The 16,619-nt window shown below is 38.7% G+C and overlaps 1 protein-coding gene across 3 annotated transcripts in view; it reads left to right on the top strand.

The window, feature by feature from the left end:
• Positions 1–670: 670 nt before the first annotated feature.
• The window catches only part of GTF2A2 (general transcription factor IIA subunit 2), a 38,877-nt gene continuing 22,928 nt past the window's right edge, over positions 671–16,619 (top strand). For 2 of the 3 annotated variants that reach the window (XR_015252679.1, XM_025919871.2), the window contains exons 1-3: positions 671–828; positions 14,593–14,713; positions 15,480–15,584. Coding sequence is in view for 2 of the 3 variants with exons in the window: in XM_025919871.2 (XP_025775656.1) it covers positions 14,642–14,713; positions 15,480–15,584 (177 nt within the window). In the remaining variant the exon portion in view is untranslated. Of the gene's footprint in view, positions 829–1,610; positions 1,748–14,592; positions 14,714–15,479; positions 15,585–16,619 lie in introns of all 3 variants that reach the window. The other variant, XM_086710826.1, reaches the window with a different exon arrangement.

The following is a 16,619-nucleotide window of genomic DNA, read 5'->3' as shown; positions in this document are numbered from 1 at the left end:
GGTAATGGGGAATCCAACAATAAAATCAGTTCAATAAGTGGCTGAAAACATGGCTTAAATGAGAATGTTTAGCTAACAAAACTGCTCAGAGATTCCATTTGATAGCACTTGTTTATGTATTTACTCCTTAATCACTGTTCACCTACTTAATGGCAAACAGCTGTACACATCATGCTGCCTTTAGTCCACTTAGGATATGCCATTTGGGTTTATGTAAACTCAATATATATTGCAGTATTTGTCTTGCATTAGGTACAAATTTTAAATACAAGTTCTCCCACATTAAAATTCTTCAGAACTCAACAAGAGCTTGTTGGGCTAACTGAATTGCAGCCGTATTTTGAATCATAAAGTGATACCTGCTCTAATCTTTCCAGAATTGGTCTTCAATTTAGTATTACAGGATCTTCAACAGTATTACCCTGAACACACTTCAGGCATAAAATGTGACTGCCCTAACATTCCTAATTGTGTATCTAACAGTGGATAAGCTTATTATGAACGATTTGGTAAACCTGGTGAATTACTCAAAAAGGAAGCTCGTCCACGGGTAGGGCTTGAAAGCTGCGGGCCCCACGCCCTTCCTCCCTCCGCACCACACCCTACGGTGGCAAGGCTTGAGTGGCGTGTGGGAGGAGGGGCTGGGCGGGGCCTCCCGGCCCACCCGCGTGCTGTCACTTCCAGGTTCGGCGAGCACTTCCGGGTCGTCGGCTCAGCTCTGCGGCTTCTGCGACGGCCGAAGAGGTGGTCGGGTAGTAGGTGCTTCCTGCTGGGCTGCTGGCTGCTCCGCTTCTGTCCGCTCCGCGGCGGGAAGCGCCTTCCCCACAGGTACTGGGTGAGCCGCACCCGCACTCCTTGCCGTACCCCAGAGGTGGGGTTGCGGTCGGCTGGGTCTTCGAGGGCGGCGCGGAGGGCAGGGGCCCGGGGTGGGCCCGTTACTGACTTCGCTGCCAGGATGGCCAGGCGACCGGTACCCGCGAACGAAAAGTGCGGGAGTCGGCGGGAGGAGGTTGCGCCCTGCGGCGGGAGGTTTGTGGTCCACAGGGCGCCAGCTGAACGGTCCTGGGGGAGGTCTTCAGCCCAGCACCTTATTGTTAGCCAGGTGAATGTCTTTACGCATCCCGAGTTGTTGTGTTGTTTCGTTTTGTTTTTGCCGAATATCAGAGGAGCGCATTCCGTAAGTGTCTCATTCCTGGGCTGCTTCGCTTATTTGAAATCTGCCTTAAAGTTCAAGCGGGCTCCCACAGGGTAACGAATTTAAACTGGATGATTTGATCAGGAAGGACGAGGACTACTGAGTTAGTTCCGAATGTGGAGCCCTTCTAATTAATTTTCTAAATTGCGAAGTGAAGGAGCACGAAATGGATGTGAGGGATACCAGATCTAACAGATTTGAACATTTCACAAGGGATTTTTAAGAATCTAAAATAATTAAAGTAACTAACAAATGTTTAAATAACTTAAAGCTATTTTTTTAAATTAGTATCTATTGAGGTATAATTGCCACATAACATTAGTTTCAGGTTAATTAGTGTTTTCCTTTCCTTCAGACAGATACTAGAAGCGGAATTTCTGGATCATTTGGTAGTTCTATTTTTAATCTTTTGCAGAACTTCCATGCTGTTTTCCATAGTGGCTGCAGCAGTTTGCATTCCTGCCAACAGTGCACAAGGGTCCCGTTTTCTCTACTTTCTCGCCAACACTTATTTCTTGTCTCCTTGAGAATTGCCATTATCACGTGTGTAAGGTGATATTTCATGGTGGTTTTGATTTGCATTAGCCTGATGATTAGTGGTATTGAGCATCTGTTCATGTGTTTGTTGATCATCTGTAGGGGTTCTTTAGAAAAATGTTCAGATATTTTGCCCATTTATTAATCAGGTTGTTTGTTTGCTGTTGTATGAATTCTTTTTTATGATTTGCAAATTGTTTCTCCTATTCAGTACGTTGCTTTTTGTTTCTGTTTTTTATGTATATATTTATATATTATCCCTTCAAACCTCTTTACTTTTTTGGGTGTATGCATTGTGCTCAACATTCCAGTTCACTTGTCCTCTGACTTTAAAATGTAACTCTTATGTATGTATTTAGCATATATATAAACATGTAAAAGTCAATCTTTTGATTGATTCAAACTTTCAGTGTCTGTTTTCCATTGACTCCCTCTCTACCATATCCCACCCCCTCAACTACCAATCTGTTCTCTGAAACTAGGCGCTTGGGTTTTTTCCTTTTTTGGTTTTAGATTCCACCTGTATCCGATATCATACGGTGTTTGCCTTGTCTGTCTCACTTCACTTAATGATAATGCCCATGATGGGGCGCCTGGGTGGCTCAGTCAGTTGAGCATCTGACTTGATTTCGGCTCAGGTCATGATCTCATGGTTCGTGGGACTGAGCCGCGTGTCAGGCTGTGCACTGACAGCACAGAGTCTCTACCCCCGCTCCTCTGACCCTCCCTCGCTCTCTCTAGCTCTCAAAATAAATAAAATGGTAATGCCCTTGAGGTCTATCCCTGCTGTAATTGGCAAGATTTCATTCTTTTTATGGCTGAATAATATTCCGTTATAATATATTCACCATGATGCCTTTATCCATTCATCCATTGATGGACACCTAGGTTGCTCTGATCGCTTGGCTATTGTAAATAATGTTGCAGTGAACATGGAGTGCATATATCTTTTCAAGATAGTGTTTTCATTTGGGGGGGATAAATACCCAGAAGTGGAATTGCTGTATCCTATGATAGTTAATATTTGTAACTTTCTGAAGAACTTCCATACTGTTTTCCATAGTGGCTGCACCAATTTACATTCCCCCCAATAGTGCAAGAGAGTTCCCTTTTCTCCATCGTCACCAATACTTGTTATTTCTTGTCTTCCTGATAGTGGCCGTTCTAACAGGCATGAGGTCATATCTCATTGTGGTTTTAATTTGCATTTCCCTGATGATTAGTGATGTTGAGCTTCTTTTTGTGTGTCTGTTGGCCATTTATTTGTATGTCTAATTTAGAAAAATGTCTGTTCATGGGACGCCTGAGTGAGTCAGTCGGTTAGGCGTCTGACTCTTGATTTCAGCTCAGGTCATGATCTCACAGTTTGTAAGATGGAGCCCCAGGTTGGGCTCTGTGCTGACAGTGTGGAGCTTGCTTGTGAATCTTTCTCCCTCTCTTTCTGCCCCTCCCCTGCTTGCACAAAATAAATAAACATTAAAAACATTTAAAAAAAAGAAAAATGTCTTTTCAGATCTTCTGCCAGTTTTTAAATTGGGTTGTTATTTTGCTGTTCGTTGTATGAATTCTTTATATAATTTGGATATTAATTTCTTATCAGATAGATGATTTGCAGATATTTTCTCCCACTCAGTAGGTTGCCTGTTTATTTTGTTGACACTTTCCTTTGCTGTACAGAAACTTTTTAGTATGATGTAATCCTACTTATATATTTTTGCTTTTTGTGATTTTGCTTCTGGTGTCCAGTTTAAAATATCATAGCACCAGTGTCAAGGAACTTAACTGTAGCCTGTGTTTTCTTCTAGGAGTTTTACAGTTTCGGGTCTTACATTCAAGTCTTTCATCTGCTTTGAGTTGATTATTGTGGGTATAGTGTGTAAATTAGTGGTCCATTTTCATTCTTTTACATGTGTTTGTGCAGTCTTCTCAACATCATTTTTTGAAGATACTTCCCTTTCCCCATTATTCTTGGCTTCTTTACTATAAATTCATTGAATATGTATGCCTGAGTTCATTTCTCGGCTGTTATGTTCTGTTGATATATGTGATTACCGTGGCTTTGTAATATTGTGTAAAATCTGGGAGTGTGATTCCTCCAGCTTTGGTCTTCACTCTCAAGATTGCTTTGGCGGTTTGGGGGTTCCATACAAATTTTAGGATTGTTGTGTGTCTTTGAAAAATGCCATTGGAATTTTGATAAGGATTGCACTGAATCTGTAAATTACTTTGGGTACTAAGGAAGGACATATTAATAATATTGCTTCTTCTACTCCATGAGCATGGAATGTCTTTCCCTCTATTTGTGCCTTTTTTCAATTTATCTCACTGAATAAACTGAATAATGTCTTGTAGTTTTCAACATATAGGTCTTTTACCCTCTTAGTTAAATTTGTTCCTAGGTATTTTGTTCCTTTTGATGCAATTGCAAATATGATTGTTTTATTTCTCTGATAGTTATTAGTGTATAGAAACTCAGTAGATTTTTGTGTATTGATTTTGTATCCTGTGACTTTACTCAGTTTGTTAATTTATTCTGACAGTTTTTGATGGAGTCTTTAGTGTTTTCTGTATATAACATGTTGTCTACAAATAGTGACAGTTTTACTTTCTCCTTCTCAATTTGGATGCTTTTTGTTTCTATATCTTGCCTAATTGCTCTGGAAGGACTTGTAGTACTTTGTCACATATAATAGGACAAGAGTCGTGTCTTCTTCGTGATCTTAGAGGAAAAGACTTTCTTTTTTAAAAAAAAATTCTTTTTTTTTTTTTTAATTCTTTTTTAATGTTTATTCGTTTATTGAAATAGAGACAGAGCACAAGTCAGGGAGGGGCAGAGAGAGATAGAGATACAGAATCCTAAGCAGGCTCCAGACACGGGACTGGAACTCATGAACCCTGAGATCATGACCTGAGCTGAAGTCGAATGCTTAACGTACTGAGCCACCCAGGCTTTCTGTTTATCATTGTTGAGTGTGGTTTTAACTATGGGCTTGTGCTATACGGCCTTTATTATGTTGAGGTATGTTTCCTCTAAATCTGCTTTGTTGAAAGTTATCATAAATGGATGTTGAATTTTGTCATACACTTTTTATGCATGTATTGAAATGATCATAAGATTTTTATCGTTCACTTGGTTATTATGGTGTATTACATTGGCAGATTTGAGGTTCTTGGGCCATGCTTACATCCCTCGAATAAATCCCCCTTGATCATGGTGTATGATCCTTTTAATGTATTGTTGAATTCAGTTTGCTAATATTTATTGAGGATTTTTGCATCTATGTTTATCAGGGATATTGGCCTGCAGGTTTTTGTTTTTTTTTGGGGGGGGGGGTTGTTTTGTTTCTTGTAGGATCCTTGTCTGGTTTTGGTTTCAGAGTAATACTGGACTCTTAAATGAGTTTGGAAGAGTTTGTTCATCTTCTCTATTGAAAGAATTTGAGGATTGGTATTAATTCTGTTTTGAATGTTAGGTAGAGTTTATCAGTGAAGGCGTCTGATCCTGGGCTTCTGTTTGTTGAGAAGTTTTTGATTACTGAGTAAATTTCCTTATCATTGATTGGTGTGTTCATGTTTTCTATTTCATCATCATTTGGTTCTGTGTTTTTAGGAATTAATTTCTTCTAGGTTGTCCAATTTCTTGGCATATAATTGTTCATAGCAGTCTCTTAAGATCCTTTCTATTTCTGTGGTGTCATTTGTAACATCTCTTCCGTGTCTGATTTTATTTGAATTGTTTTTTCTAGGTGTATTTATGAATTTAACTAAAGGCTTGTCAGTTTTGTTTATCTTTTCAAAGAGCCAGCTCTTTTTTTCATTGATACTCTCTAAGGCTTTTAAATCTCTATATCATTTCTATCTTTATTTTCTTCCTTCTGCTGTGTGTGTGTGTGTGTGTGTGTGTGTGTGTGTGTGTGTGTTTTAGTTCCTTGAGGTGTAAAGTTAGGTTGTTTGTGAGACTTCTCCAGGTAAGCCTTTATCACTATGAACTTCTTTCTTACAACTGCTTTTGATGTATCCAACAAATTTTGGTATGTTGTATGTCCATTTTCTTTGTCTCAGGACATTTTTTTATTTCTTTTTTGATCTCTCCTTTGATCTATTGGTTATTCAGTAACATATTGTATAATCACACATTGTGAATTTTCTAGGTTTCTTTGTATAATTTCTGGTTTCATATCATTATAATCATAAAACATGTTTGATATGATTTCATTCCACCTAAATTTATTGGCTTGTTTTGTGGCCTGACATATCATCTGTCTTGGAGAATGTTCCATGTGCACTTCAGAAAAATATATATTGCTTTTGGAAGGAATGTTCTGTATGTATAATTTAAGTCTGGCCTAACATGTTCTAAGACCAGCATTTCCTTATTAATTTTCTGTTTGACTAAAAATATTGAAATCTCCTATTATTGTATTGCTGTCTTTCTCCCTGTAGGTCTGTTACTCCTTGCTTAATATGTTTAGATACTTCTATGTTGGCTACACAAGTATTTCCAAATGTTCTATTCTGTTGTTGGACTGACCCCTGTATCATTATGTGACACTCATCTTATCACTTATTGCAGTCTTTGTGTTTTAAAGTTTCTTTTCTCTCATTTTTTTAAACGTTTATTTATTTTGAGAGAGTGTGTGTGCAAGCAGGGGAGGAGCAGAGAGAGAGGGAGAGAGACGATCCCAAGCAGGTTCTGTGCAGTAAGTGCAGAGCCCAGTGTGGGTCTCAATCCCATGAACCCCGAGATCATGACCTGACCTGAAATCAAGTGTCAGTGCTCAACCGACTGAGCCAGCCAGGTGCCCCTAAAGTTTATTTTTCTGATAGAAGTATAGCTACATCACCTTTCTTTTGGTTTCCATTTGCATGGAATATCTTTTTCCGTCTCTTCACTTTCCATTTTACATGTTCTAAAATGTAGGCATCTTGTGCAGGTAGCATATAGATGGGTCTTTTGTTTATATATATGTATATATATATGTATATATATAATATATACACACACACACACATACATTCAGCCACTCTGTCTTTTGATTGGAGAATGTAGTGCATTTACAGTTATAGTAATTATTGATAGCTATGTACTTACTGCCATTTTGTTAATTGTTTACTGGCTGTTTTTGTAGTTCTCTTCCTTCTTTCTCTCTTCCTTTGTGGTTTGATGACTTTCTTTAGTGGTATTCTGATATTCTTTCCGTTTATCTTTTGTGTGTTTGCTGTAGAGATTTGCTCTGTGATTACCAAAAGGCTTATATATAATAACTTATGTCTGTGTTAGTTTCAGGCATACAACATATTGCTTTGACAGTTTTATACATTACTCAGTGTTCACCATGGTATCTGTCACCATACAGTGTTATTACAATATTATTAATTGTATTCCCTATGTACTTTTCATCCCTGTGACTTCTTTTATAACCAGAAGTTTCTACTGTTTAATCTCTTTTATTTTGCCCATTCCTCCCACCTGCCTCCCTTCGGACAACCATCAGTTCTCTGTATTTAAAAGTGGTCTGTTTTGTTTTTGTTTTTTTTTTAGAATCCACCTATATGGGAAATCATATGGTACTTGTCTTTCTCTGACTTATTTCATTTAGCATAATACCCTCTAGGTTCATTCATGTTGCCACAAATGGCAAGATACTCTTTTTTATGACTGCATAGTATTTCTTTGCATATATACACTTTTTTTTTTCTTTTAGTATAGTTAGCACACAATGTTACATTACTTTCAGGTGTACAATTTAGTGGGTTGACATGTTTATACATGATGCTATGTTCACCACAAGTGTAGCTACCATCTGTCCTATTACATTGCTATTAAAATGTGTTGACTGTATTCCTTATGTTACGCCTTTTATTTGACTTACTCCATAACTGGAGGACTGTATCTCCGTCTCCCCTTCACCTATTTTATCCAACCCCTCACCCCTCTTCCCTCTGGCAATAGTTCTCTGTATTTATCAGTCTGATTCTGGTTTTTGTTTGTTTATTCATTTGTTTGGTTGTGGGTTTTGTTTGTTTTGGTTCCACTGATGCGTAGAATCATGGTATTTGCCTTTCTTAGTCTGACTTATTTCACTTAGCATAATACCCTCTAGGTCTATCCATGTTGTCTCAAAACGCACAATCTCATTCTTTTTTATGGCTGAGTAATAGTCTGTTAATATATGTGTGTGTGTGTGTGTGTGTGTGTGTGTGTGTGTGTGTGTGTGTGTGTGTGTGGATATAGATATAGATGTAGATATATACACAGGCATACCACATTTTCCTTTTCCATTTCTCTACTGATGGACACATGGGTTGCTTCAGTATCTTGGCTATTGTAAATAATGCTGCAGTAGACATAGGGGTGCATATATTTTTTTCAGATTAGTGTTTATTTTCTTTAGGTAAATACACACTAGTGTAATTACTGGATTATATGGCTTTGTTTTGTTTTGAGGCACTGTTTTCCACACTGGCTTCACCAATTTACTTTCCCTCCAACAGTATAGGAGGGTTCCCTTTTCTCCACATCCTCACCAACACTTGACATATTGTGTGTTTTTGGTACTAGCCATTCTGATAGATATGAGGTGATATCGTGGTTTTCATTTACATTTCCCTGATGATTAATGATGTTGAGAATCTTTTCAGGTGTCTCTTGGCCACTTGTACGTCTTCTTTGGAAAGATGTCCAATCAGGGCTTCTCCCTATTTTTTAACGAGATTATTTGTTTTTTTCGTGTTGGGTTGTAGAAGTTTTTTATATACCTCGGATATCAACCACTTATCAAATACGTCATTTGCAGATATTCTATCCCACTCACAAGATTGCCTTTTGTTTGATTGATGGTTTCCTTTGCTGTGCAAAAGCTATTTATTTTGGTGTAGTCCCAATAGCTTAATTTTTGCTTTTGTTTCCCATGCCTGAGGAGACGTATGCATAAATAAGTTGCTAAGGGCAGTGTCCAAAAGATTACTGCCTATGTTTTCTTCTAGGAGTTTCATGGTTGCAGGTCTCCCATTTAGGTCTTTAATCCATTTTCTGTTTATTTTGTGTATGGTGTTTGTGTTTGGTGTCAGAAAGTGGCCCAGTTTTCCCCAGTACCATTTATTGAAGAGGCTGTCTTTTTCCCATAGTATATTCTTGCCTCCTTTGTGATAGGTTAATTAGCCATATAAATGTGGTTTTTATTTCTGGGCTGTCTGTTTTGTTCCATTGATTGATATGTCTGTTTTTATGCCAAACCATAACGTTTTAATTACTATAACTTCGCAATGTAGTTTGAGCTCGGGAAGCATGTTGCCTCCAGCTTTGTTCTTCTTTGTCCAGATTGCTTTGGCTACGTGGGTTTTTGTTGTTCTGTATAAATTTTAGGCTTTGCTGTAGTTCTGTGAAAAATGCCATTGGAATTTTGATATGGATTGCATTGAACTTGTAAATTGCTTTACATAGATTGTATGGAGATTTTAACAATACTCTTCCAGTCCAAGAGCATGGAATATCTTCCCATTTATTTTTGTTGTCTTTAATTTCGTTCACCAGTATCTTACATTTTCAGTGTAGAGGACTTTCACCTTGTTTAAATTTATTTTTATTTTATTCTTTTTGATGCAATTGTAAATGAGATTGTGGGTTGTTTTTTTTTTTTTCTTTTTTAAAGTTTGTTAATTTTGAGAGACAGAGCGTGCTGGGAGCAGGAGCAGTGGGCAGAGAGATTAGAGAATCCCAAGCTGGCTCCATTCTATCAGCCTGTAGAGCCAATGAGTTGTTTTTTTTTTTTTATTTCCCTGATAGTTCATTGTTATAATTATTTTTGAAACGCCCAGAGTCTAAGAGACCCCCAAAAACGAACCACCAGAGTCCAGAGTCAAAGCTAAGCAGCAAGGGTCATTTATTGCAGGTTCGAACCTGGACCTCTGTGCACTCGTTGCCGGTGACGCTAAGAGGCCCCGAGAGAGGTTTTTACACCCCTTTTATAGACAGGTACAAACAAGTCATGGGGAAATCAGGAATTTTCCACAGTTACAGAGCTGCGATTGGTTGGTGTTTAAAGTTGGACACTTAGCAGTATTCGATTGGTTCCTGCCTTTAGGTCAGACCACAACCGGGGGTACGGGTATCACAATGATTGATCAGGAATACACGGATGTGCCAACCAACAATGATTGATCAGGAATACACGGGTGCGCCAAGCAATTGTACAGAAGCGGAACAAGCTGGTTAGGCTTGGTTAGGTTTCAGTTTCCCGTAACTTAAGCTTTTAAGTTTCAGTTTTCTCAGGCCTCTCATTTTCTGGATAACTCTTAGAATGTTGTCAAGTGGGCATGACCTAAGAGTTGGTACTCCTACTTTGTCAAGTTTCTCTCTCTATTGGGACCTCTTGTTGCCCTTTTTAACCCCTCCCCCATCCACCCACGTAGATTTTTTGCCTTAATTTACTAAGCAGATACTTATTTGGCTTCCATTATGAGTTAGTTGCTGTTTGTTCTAGACAATTGGTTTACTTCCGTGAACAAAACAGATAAAAGCCCCTATTGGAAGATGAAAAAAATAAACATAATTACATAACATGTTAGAAGGTGGTAGTGCCATCAAAAACACATAGCAGGAAAAGGGGGATTGGGAAGGTCCAAAGTGGAGGTACAAGTTGGTACTTTAAGTATGACCATCCGTTTAAGGCTCATTAAGTACAAGGTGTACTTGAAGGAATTGAGAGAATCAAGTAGGTATCTGGGGGGAGAGTATTCCAGGTAGAAAGAACAGCCTTTTCAAAGGCTTACATAGGCAGGTACTTCCCTGTCATGTTCTAAGAATAACATGGAAGGCATTGTGTCTGTAGACATACTGGGTGAGAGCAAGGGAGAGATGGTAGGTCTGGTTGGAGAGATCATAGGCAACCAAATTCTTGTAAGGACTGAGTGAAATGGAAGGTTTGGAACAGAAAAGAGGTATGTTCTAACCTAAGTTTTAACAGATCACCTGGCTGCCAAATTGGGATTAAAGTGTAGGGGCAGTGTGGAAGCAGGGAAACCAGTTAGGAAGCTAGTTCAGTAATCCAGTGGCAGATGATCACAGCACAGACCAGGGTGATAACACATGGTGGAGTAACATTGGAAATGGTGAGAAATGGATGGATTCTGAATGCACTTTGAAGATAGAGTTTACAGGATTTGCTAGGGATTAGATGTGGAGGTGAGATGAGGGGAGTGGAGGATAACTTCAAAGGTTTTTGTGTAAACCCATAGAAGTATGGAGTTACATCAACTGAAAAGGGAAAAACAAAAAGTAAAATGTTGAGTAGGCAGTTGGATCCAGTAGTGCCTTCAAGGGCAAGGTATATGCTAGCATATGAATTTAGGAATCATCAGCAAGGATTATCCTGAGGAATGAGTGTAGACATCAAAAGACCACAGACAGTGATTTGTGACTTACAGAAATCAGAAAGAACAGGGTAAACTAACAAATGATATAGGGAAGGATAAACCAGGGAGTTGAAGAGAACAACCCAGGGGCACTTGGTGGCTCAGTCGGTTAAGCATCTGACTTCGGCTCAGGTCATGATCTCACGGTCTGTGAGTTTGAGCCCTTTGTCAGACCCTCTGCTGACAGCTCAGACCCTGAAGCCTGCTTTGGATTCTGTATCTCCTCTCTCTGTCCCCTCCACCTCTCACACTTGCTCACTGTCTCTCAAAAATAAATAAACATAAAAAAAAAAAAGAAAAAACGTGTGAGGTCCCAGAAGCTAAGCCAAGGTCCTATATCAAAAGGGAGAGTCATCAGCTGTGTCAAATGATTAAGTCTGAAGAGGACTAAGAAATCTGGATTAGCTTCACCAATGCCGTTGGTTCACCATCTGTTTCATTTGAGTGCTGGAAGCAAAGCCTGTGAGGAGTGAGTGTAAGAGAAAATGGGAAAGGAGAAATGAGAGATGGTGAGTGCGGGTAACTCTTGGGAGTGTTCCTTACAGAGGAACAGAGAAACAGAGTGCAGCTATGAGGAAAGGGAGTTGAGACTTTTTATTTTATTTTCGAGAGCGAGAGCACGCATGAGCCTGGGAGAGGGGCAGAGGGAGAGAGAGAATCTCAAGCAAGCTCCATGTTCAGCTCAGAGCCCAGCCGAGGGCTTGATCAAGGGCTTGATCCCAGGACCCAGGGATCATGACCTGAGCCAAAATCAAGAGTCACATGCTGTACCAACTGAGCCAGCCAGGCGCCCCAGGACTTTTTTTTTTTTTCTTCCTGAAGATAAGAGAAGTAGCCACCTTATTTATTTGCTGATGGCAATGATCCTTAGAGATGGGAAATTTGAAGGTAAGGGGGAGAAGGACTAATTCAGTTGTTGGAATAATATTCTTGAGTGTACTAGAGGGATAGGCTTGATGCACAGGTTGAAAGATTGTATTTGAATAACAGCATGGATGGTTTGGCACAGTGACAGGCAGGGAGGCAAAATATGTGCATGTAGATGTTGGTAGGTGGTTTGGTACCATCTTGCGAGTCTGGAAGTTTCATTGTTTCATTTTCCTAAGTAACGAAGAAAACTTTGTATCACACTATCAGAAATTTTTAATATTTGATATTAGCATTTTGACATAACCACCAAGTTATTTGTTCACTAATACTTATTGAATACATACTAGTCATTGTTCTAGATGGTAAATTTTTTAACTGTGAACAAAACCCACTCTTATGGAACATCTATTTTAGTGGATGGAGACAGTAAGCATATGTGTGTCAGCTACAGTTAATGGTATGAATGAAAGTTAAAACAGTGTAAGGGGGAAGGGAGGTAGTTCTTTGTTTATAGGTTGGTCACAGAAGTCCTTTCTAATGAAGTGACATTTGAGCAGAGATGTGAATTAAATCAGGGAGTGAACCATGGAGGTAGTTGGGAAGAACACTTGAAGCAAAAATGACAGTGCAGAAGCCCCAAAGCAAGAATATCTTGCCATATTGAAGAGCAGCAAGGTACCAGTATGGCTGCATCAGAGTGAATGAAGGAGTAAGTGGAAGAAGGTAAGTTCAGTGAGGTAGTAAGGGACCCAGAGGATGTCGGCCTTGCAAACCATTAGGAGGACTTTATTCTGAGGTAGGATGCTGCTGTTGAACGTTTGCAATAAATGAGTGATGTGGCTTCATTTATGTTTTAAAAGGCTCAGTGTGGCTGCTCTAGGGGCAGGGGTGTTATAGGCAATTGTAGAAACAGGGAGAGCTCTTACAGGGCTATCAAGTAATCTTGGTGGCAGATGATGAGGACTTAATGGTAGCACTGGAGATGGCAAAAGTGGTCAGCTCCTGGCTATACTTAGAAGGAAGAGCTCAAAGGATTGGCTGACAGGTTGGATGCAGAGTGAGAGAGAAGCTAAGGTTGAATGTAAAATTTTGGGGGTGTCCTATTTACACGAGACTAGATTTACTATTTACTAGAGTGAGCAAGCTGAGGGCAGAAAAGGTTTGGGAGGGACAGTGTCAGGAATTTGGTTTTTGTCACATTTCATTTGAGCTACCCTTCTGATACTTTCAGGGAGTGTTGAGGCAATTTTATATATGGCAACAAGGGGACAAGGACGGGGGATATACTTTTGGAAGTCATCAGCAGATAGTAGTAAAAGCCATAAGTCTGAATGAGCTAACTAAGGGAGTAAAACATAGAGAAGACCTAAGAAGCCTTAAGGCCCTCCAGTAGAGGTCAGGTTGCTGAGGAGGAACCAGGCAAAGAAAACAATAGTAATATCCAGTGAGTTGGGAGGAGAGAATGGAGTGTGGCATCCCAGAAGCCAAAGAAAAGGTTTCAAGAAGGTAGACGTGATCTCCTGTATCAAATTCCATGGGCGTATAACGTGAAGATTGATAACTAACCATTATTTTTGCCGAGCTTTACTTGATAAAGTCTCCTGTCCATCTCTAAAGCTGAAAGTGCCATGAGGTCAGTGGTCTTGTGTATGACATGTAGCAGCAGCTCAAAATGTGTTGAAACTGTACTACTGCCACCCTATTTGAGCCCTCATTTCCTTCAAGTATGTTCTTCAGATTGCTGCCCGTTTGACCTTTCCTGGAATGCTTCAGTGGTTCCCGTCATCTTCCCTGTAAAACCCTGGTGTTTCTCCTGGTGGAACAAATCCATCGTGTCCTCTTTCTCAGCTCCGTTTCCTACCACTGCCTATTCATCCTCCTTAAACTGTATCATTTCATACTCCTTTGGCTTTACTCGTTCTATTCTTCTTCTTTTGCTTGGCTGAAGTCTAGCTTGAAGAATCAGGAAGATTTTGGTAACCAGCCTACTCAGTCCACAGGTAGCCTGCATCATATACTCTATAGATCTATCATAGTTACTCTTCTCTATTGAGTTAAATCCTATTTTTGTATTTCTGTTACCCTGTCTAGAGTATACGTTTTTTAGAATCAGGAGTATATCCTTACTTATCTTCCTGTCCCTGCTGCTTATGATAGTGCAATCTTCTTGATAGGCACTCTGTAAATATCAAATGTTAAGGAAAAAAGGAAATGAAGCAAAGGCATGTACGTGGAAGCTGAAGACTGTCTGGATTAGTGACTTGACAGTAAGGAGAAAGGAATGGTAATACGTGATAAATTCATTCTAGATTAAGTTAAAAGGCAGACTTTTAAAAGAAATAGCAAAAATATACCTATATCTGTAAATGAGTATACCTGTACTTTGTGTAAAGGAGAATAAATGCCTATGTCAAAATAACAGAAAAGAAGAAGTCATTTTTAACTGTTCTTTGTAATTCTTAGTTATAAGGCAATTTGCAATTATTAAGGGTTCGGATAGCATATATTAGTATATGAAGTAGACTATATTACATACATGGTTTATAATGTTTAATACTTTCATATTAAATTTTTAGGACATCAATGCAAGCCTGAATAAGAAAAACAGTTTCTTCCTCCTAAGCCATGGCATATCAGTTATACAGAAATACCACTTTGGGAAACAGTCTCCAGGAGAGCCTGGATGAGCTCATACAGGTGGGAGACTAAACATCAGTTTTTATTTAGATGGATCTATAATAGTTTTTGTTATATCCTTTGTCTCAGGCAGAGATAGGACATTAGAGATCTTAGACTCTCTGACCCAGCAAGTCAGTATTCAGATGAATAACTGCAAGTTCTTGTACATTATACCATTCTGATGACATGGTTGAACATGCCTAATTTTTCAAAGATTATTGTTAAACATAAAAATTGAGAGTATTGGTTTTCTCTTATAAGAAAGGCATAGTCTGTGTAGCTTTAAGATAATTTTGGAAAATTTCATAGTCTTTTGAGATTTAAATTTGAATTTATATTTCAATTTTAGGAGAATTAACCTTTAAATTAAACTTCTCTAAGAACGTTTTAATATTATTTCCATTTGCTTTCATACATTTTATGAGCTTTAATGAGATGAGGGTTTTTTTAGTATATTGAGTCCTGTGGTTTTTATTTAAAAGAAACTTGGTTCCTTCAATTTACTGAATGCCTCTTTCCAGACACTATAAAGGAGTGATAGAGTTTTGTCCTGGCAGTGTAACATCACTGCATGTTTTCTTTTCACAATTCTGTTTGAGTCAGGACAGTGCAGGAAAATACAGTGAGGCTTTACTTCCTAATTGTCATTTATGGCACAAGAGAGTAAGAGATTCTAGTTTAAGAGGCTCTGGTTAACCTTGGTTAAATTTTAGATGATAACTCATATGTATGTTGTCTTTAATGTCCTTCCCTAAAAGGATTTACGACCTTTACTTTTTCTCAGTCTCAACAGATCACCCCCCAACTTGCTCTCCAAGTTCTCCTTCAGTTTGATAAGGCTATAAATTCAGCATTGGCCCAGAGGGTCAGGAACAGAGTCAACTTCAGGGTAAGGATATTTTCCTAAAATTTTGCAGCTTATACCAGTGGTTGTTACAACAGTGCTTTTTAGGATCCGTACATAATTATTAATATAAAAGGAAGAGATGGCTTAATCGAATTTTGGAACTTGTTTTATAATAACTATACTTTTAACTGTTTTTTAAACTTTATTTATTTTGAAAGAGAGTGTGCCAGCAAGGGAGGGGCAGAGGGAGAATCCCAACTAGGCACCACACTGTCAGCTCTGAGCCTGATGTGGGGCTGGAACTCAACAAATCCTGAGAAAGTCAGACACTTAACCGACTGAGCCACCCAGGCGCCCCAAATTACGCTTTACTTTTAAATTCCGTATACCAGCTCTATCCACCTAACGTGAGATACAGAGTTGTTTTTAAGATTTTTGTTCCATTGTTTCACAAATCAGCCTATGTATGTTTAGTTGCCTTCCCTCCAGAGTCACTGAGGTCTCAAATGCCCAAATCCTTCTCTGCAGAATTGAAGGTAAATGAGAGCTCTCAGGTTTGCTTATGTTTTTCAAACTCTGACCTTCCCTCATTCCAGGGAAGTACATTCATGTTGCCTCCCACCTACTCTAATGAAGACCTGAACTGGTGGTAGATAATGATCTGTTCTGGTAGCTTGATCTCATTTAACTCATTTAGACTTTGAACAGTAAGCCCAAAGTGAACAAAGCTATCTTTCTAAACTGGATGGTAAATCAGACTGAAGCCCATTGCAAGCATCATGGTAAATAGAAATAATCTTACCACGTTGATATTAATAGAGTCATAATTTGGTTATATTTAATATTTGTGCTCATGTTGTTAAGGGATACCATAAAGTAGAAATTAAAAGATTACAGTATATGAAAAGAACATAGAGGTCAATTGATTTAAGAGAAGTATAGAGTTTGGGGTTTTTTTAATTAAAAAACTTTGTATTTAAAATCCTTTCTTCAATATGTGTCTATTACATACCAGGCATTGTGGATCTTGGGTATACAGAGAATAATTTTAATGAAGGGATAAAGTCTGCATGTATT

The sequence above is a fragment of the Puma concolor genome, chromosome B3 (assembly GCF_028749965.1).
Source record: "Puma concolor isolate L17-30 chromosome B3, mPumCon1.1.hap2, whole genome shotgun sequence".
Taxonomy (NCBI): Eukaryota; Metazoa; Chordata; class Mammalia; order Carnivora; family Felidae; genus Puma; species Puma concolor.
This window is presented reverse-complemented; position numbering and strand designations above follow the sequence as displayed.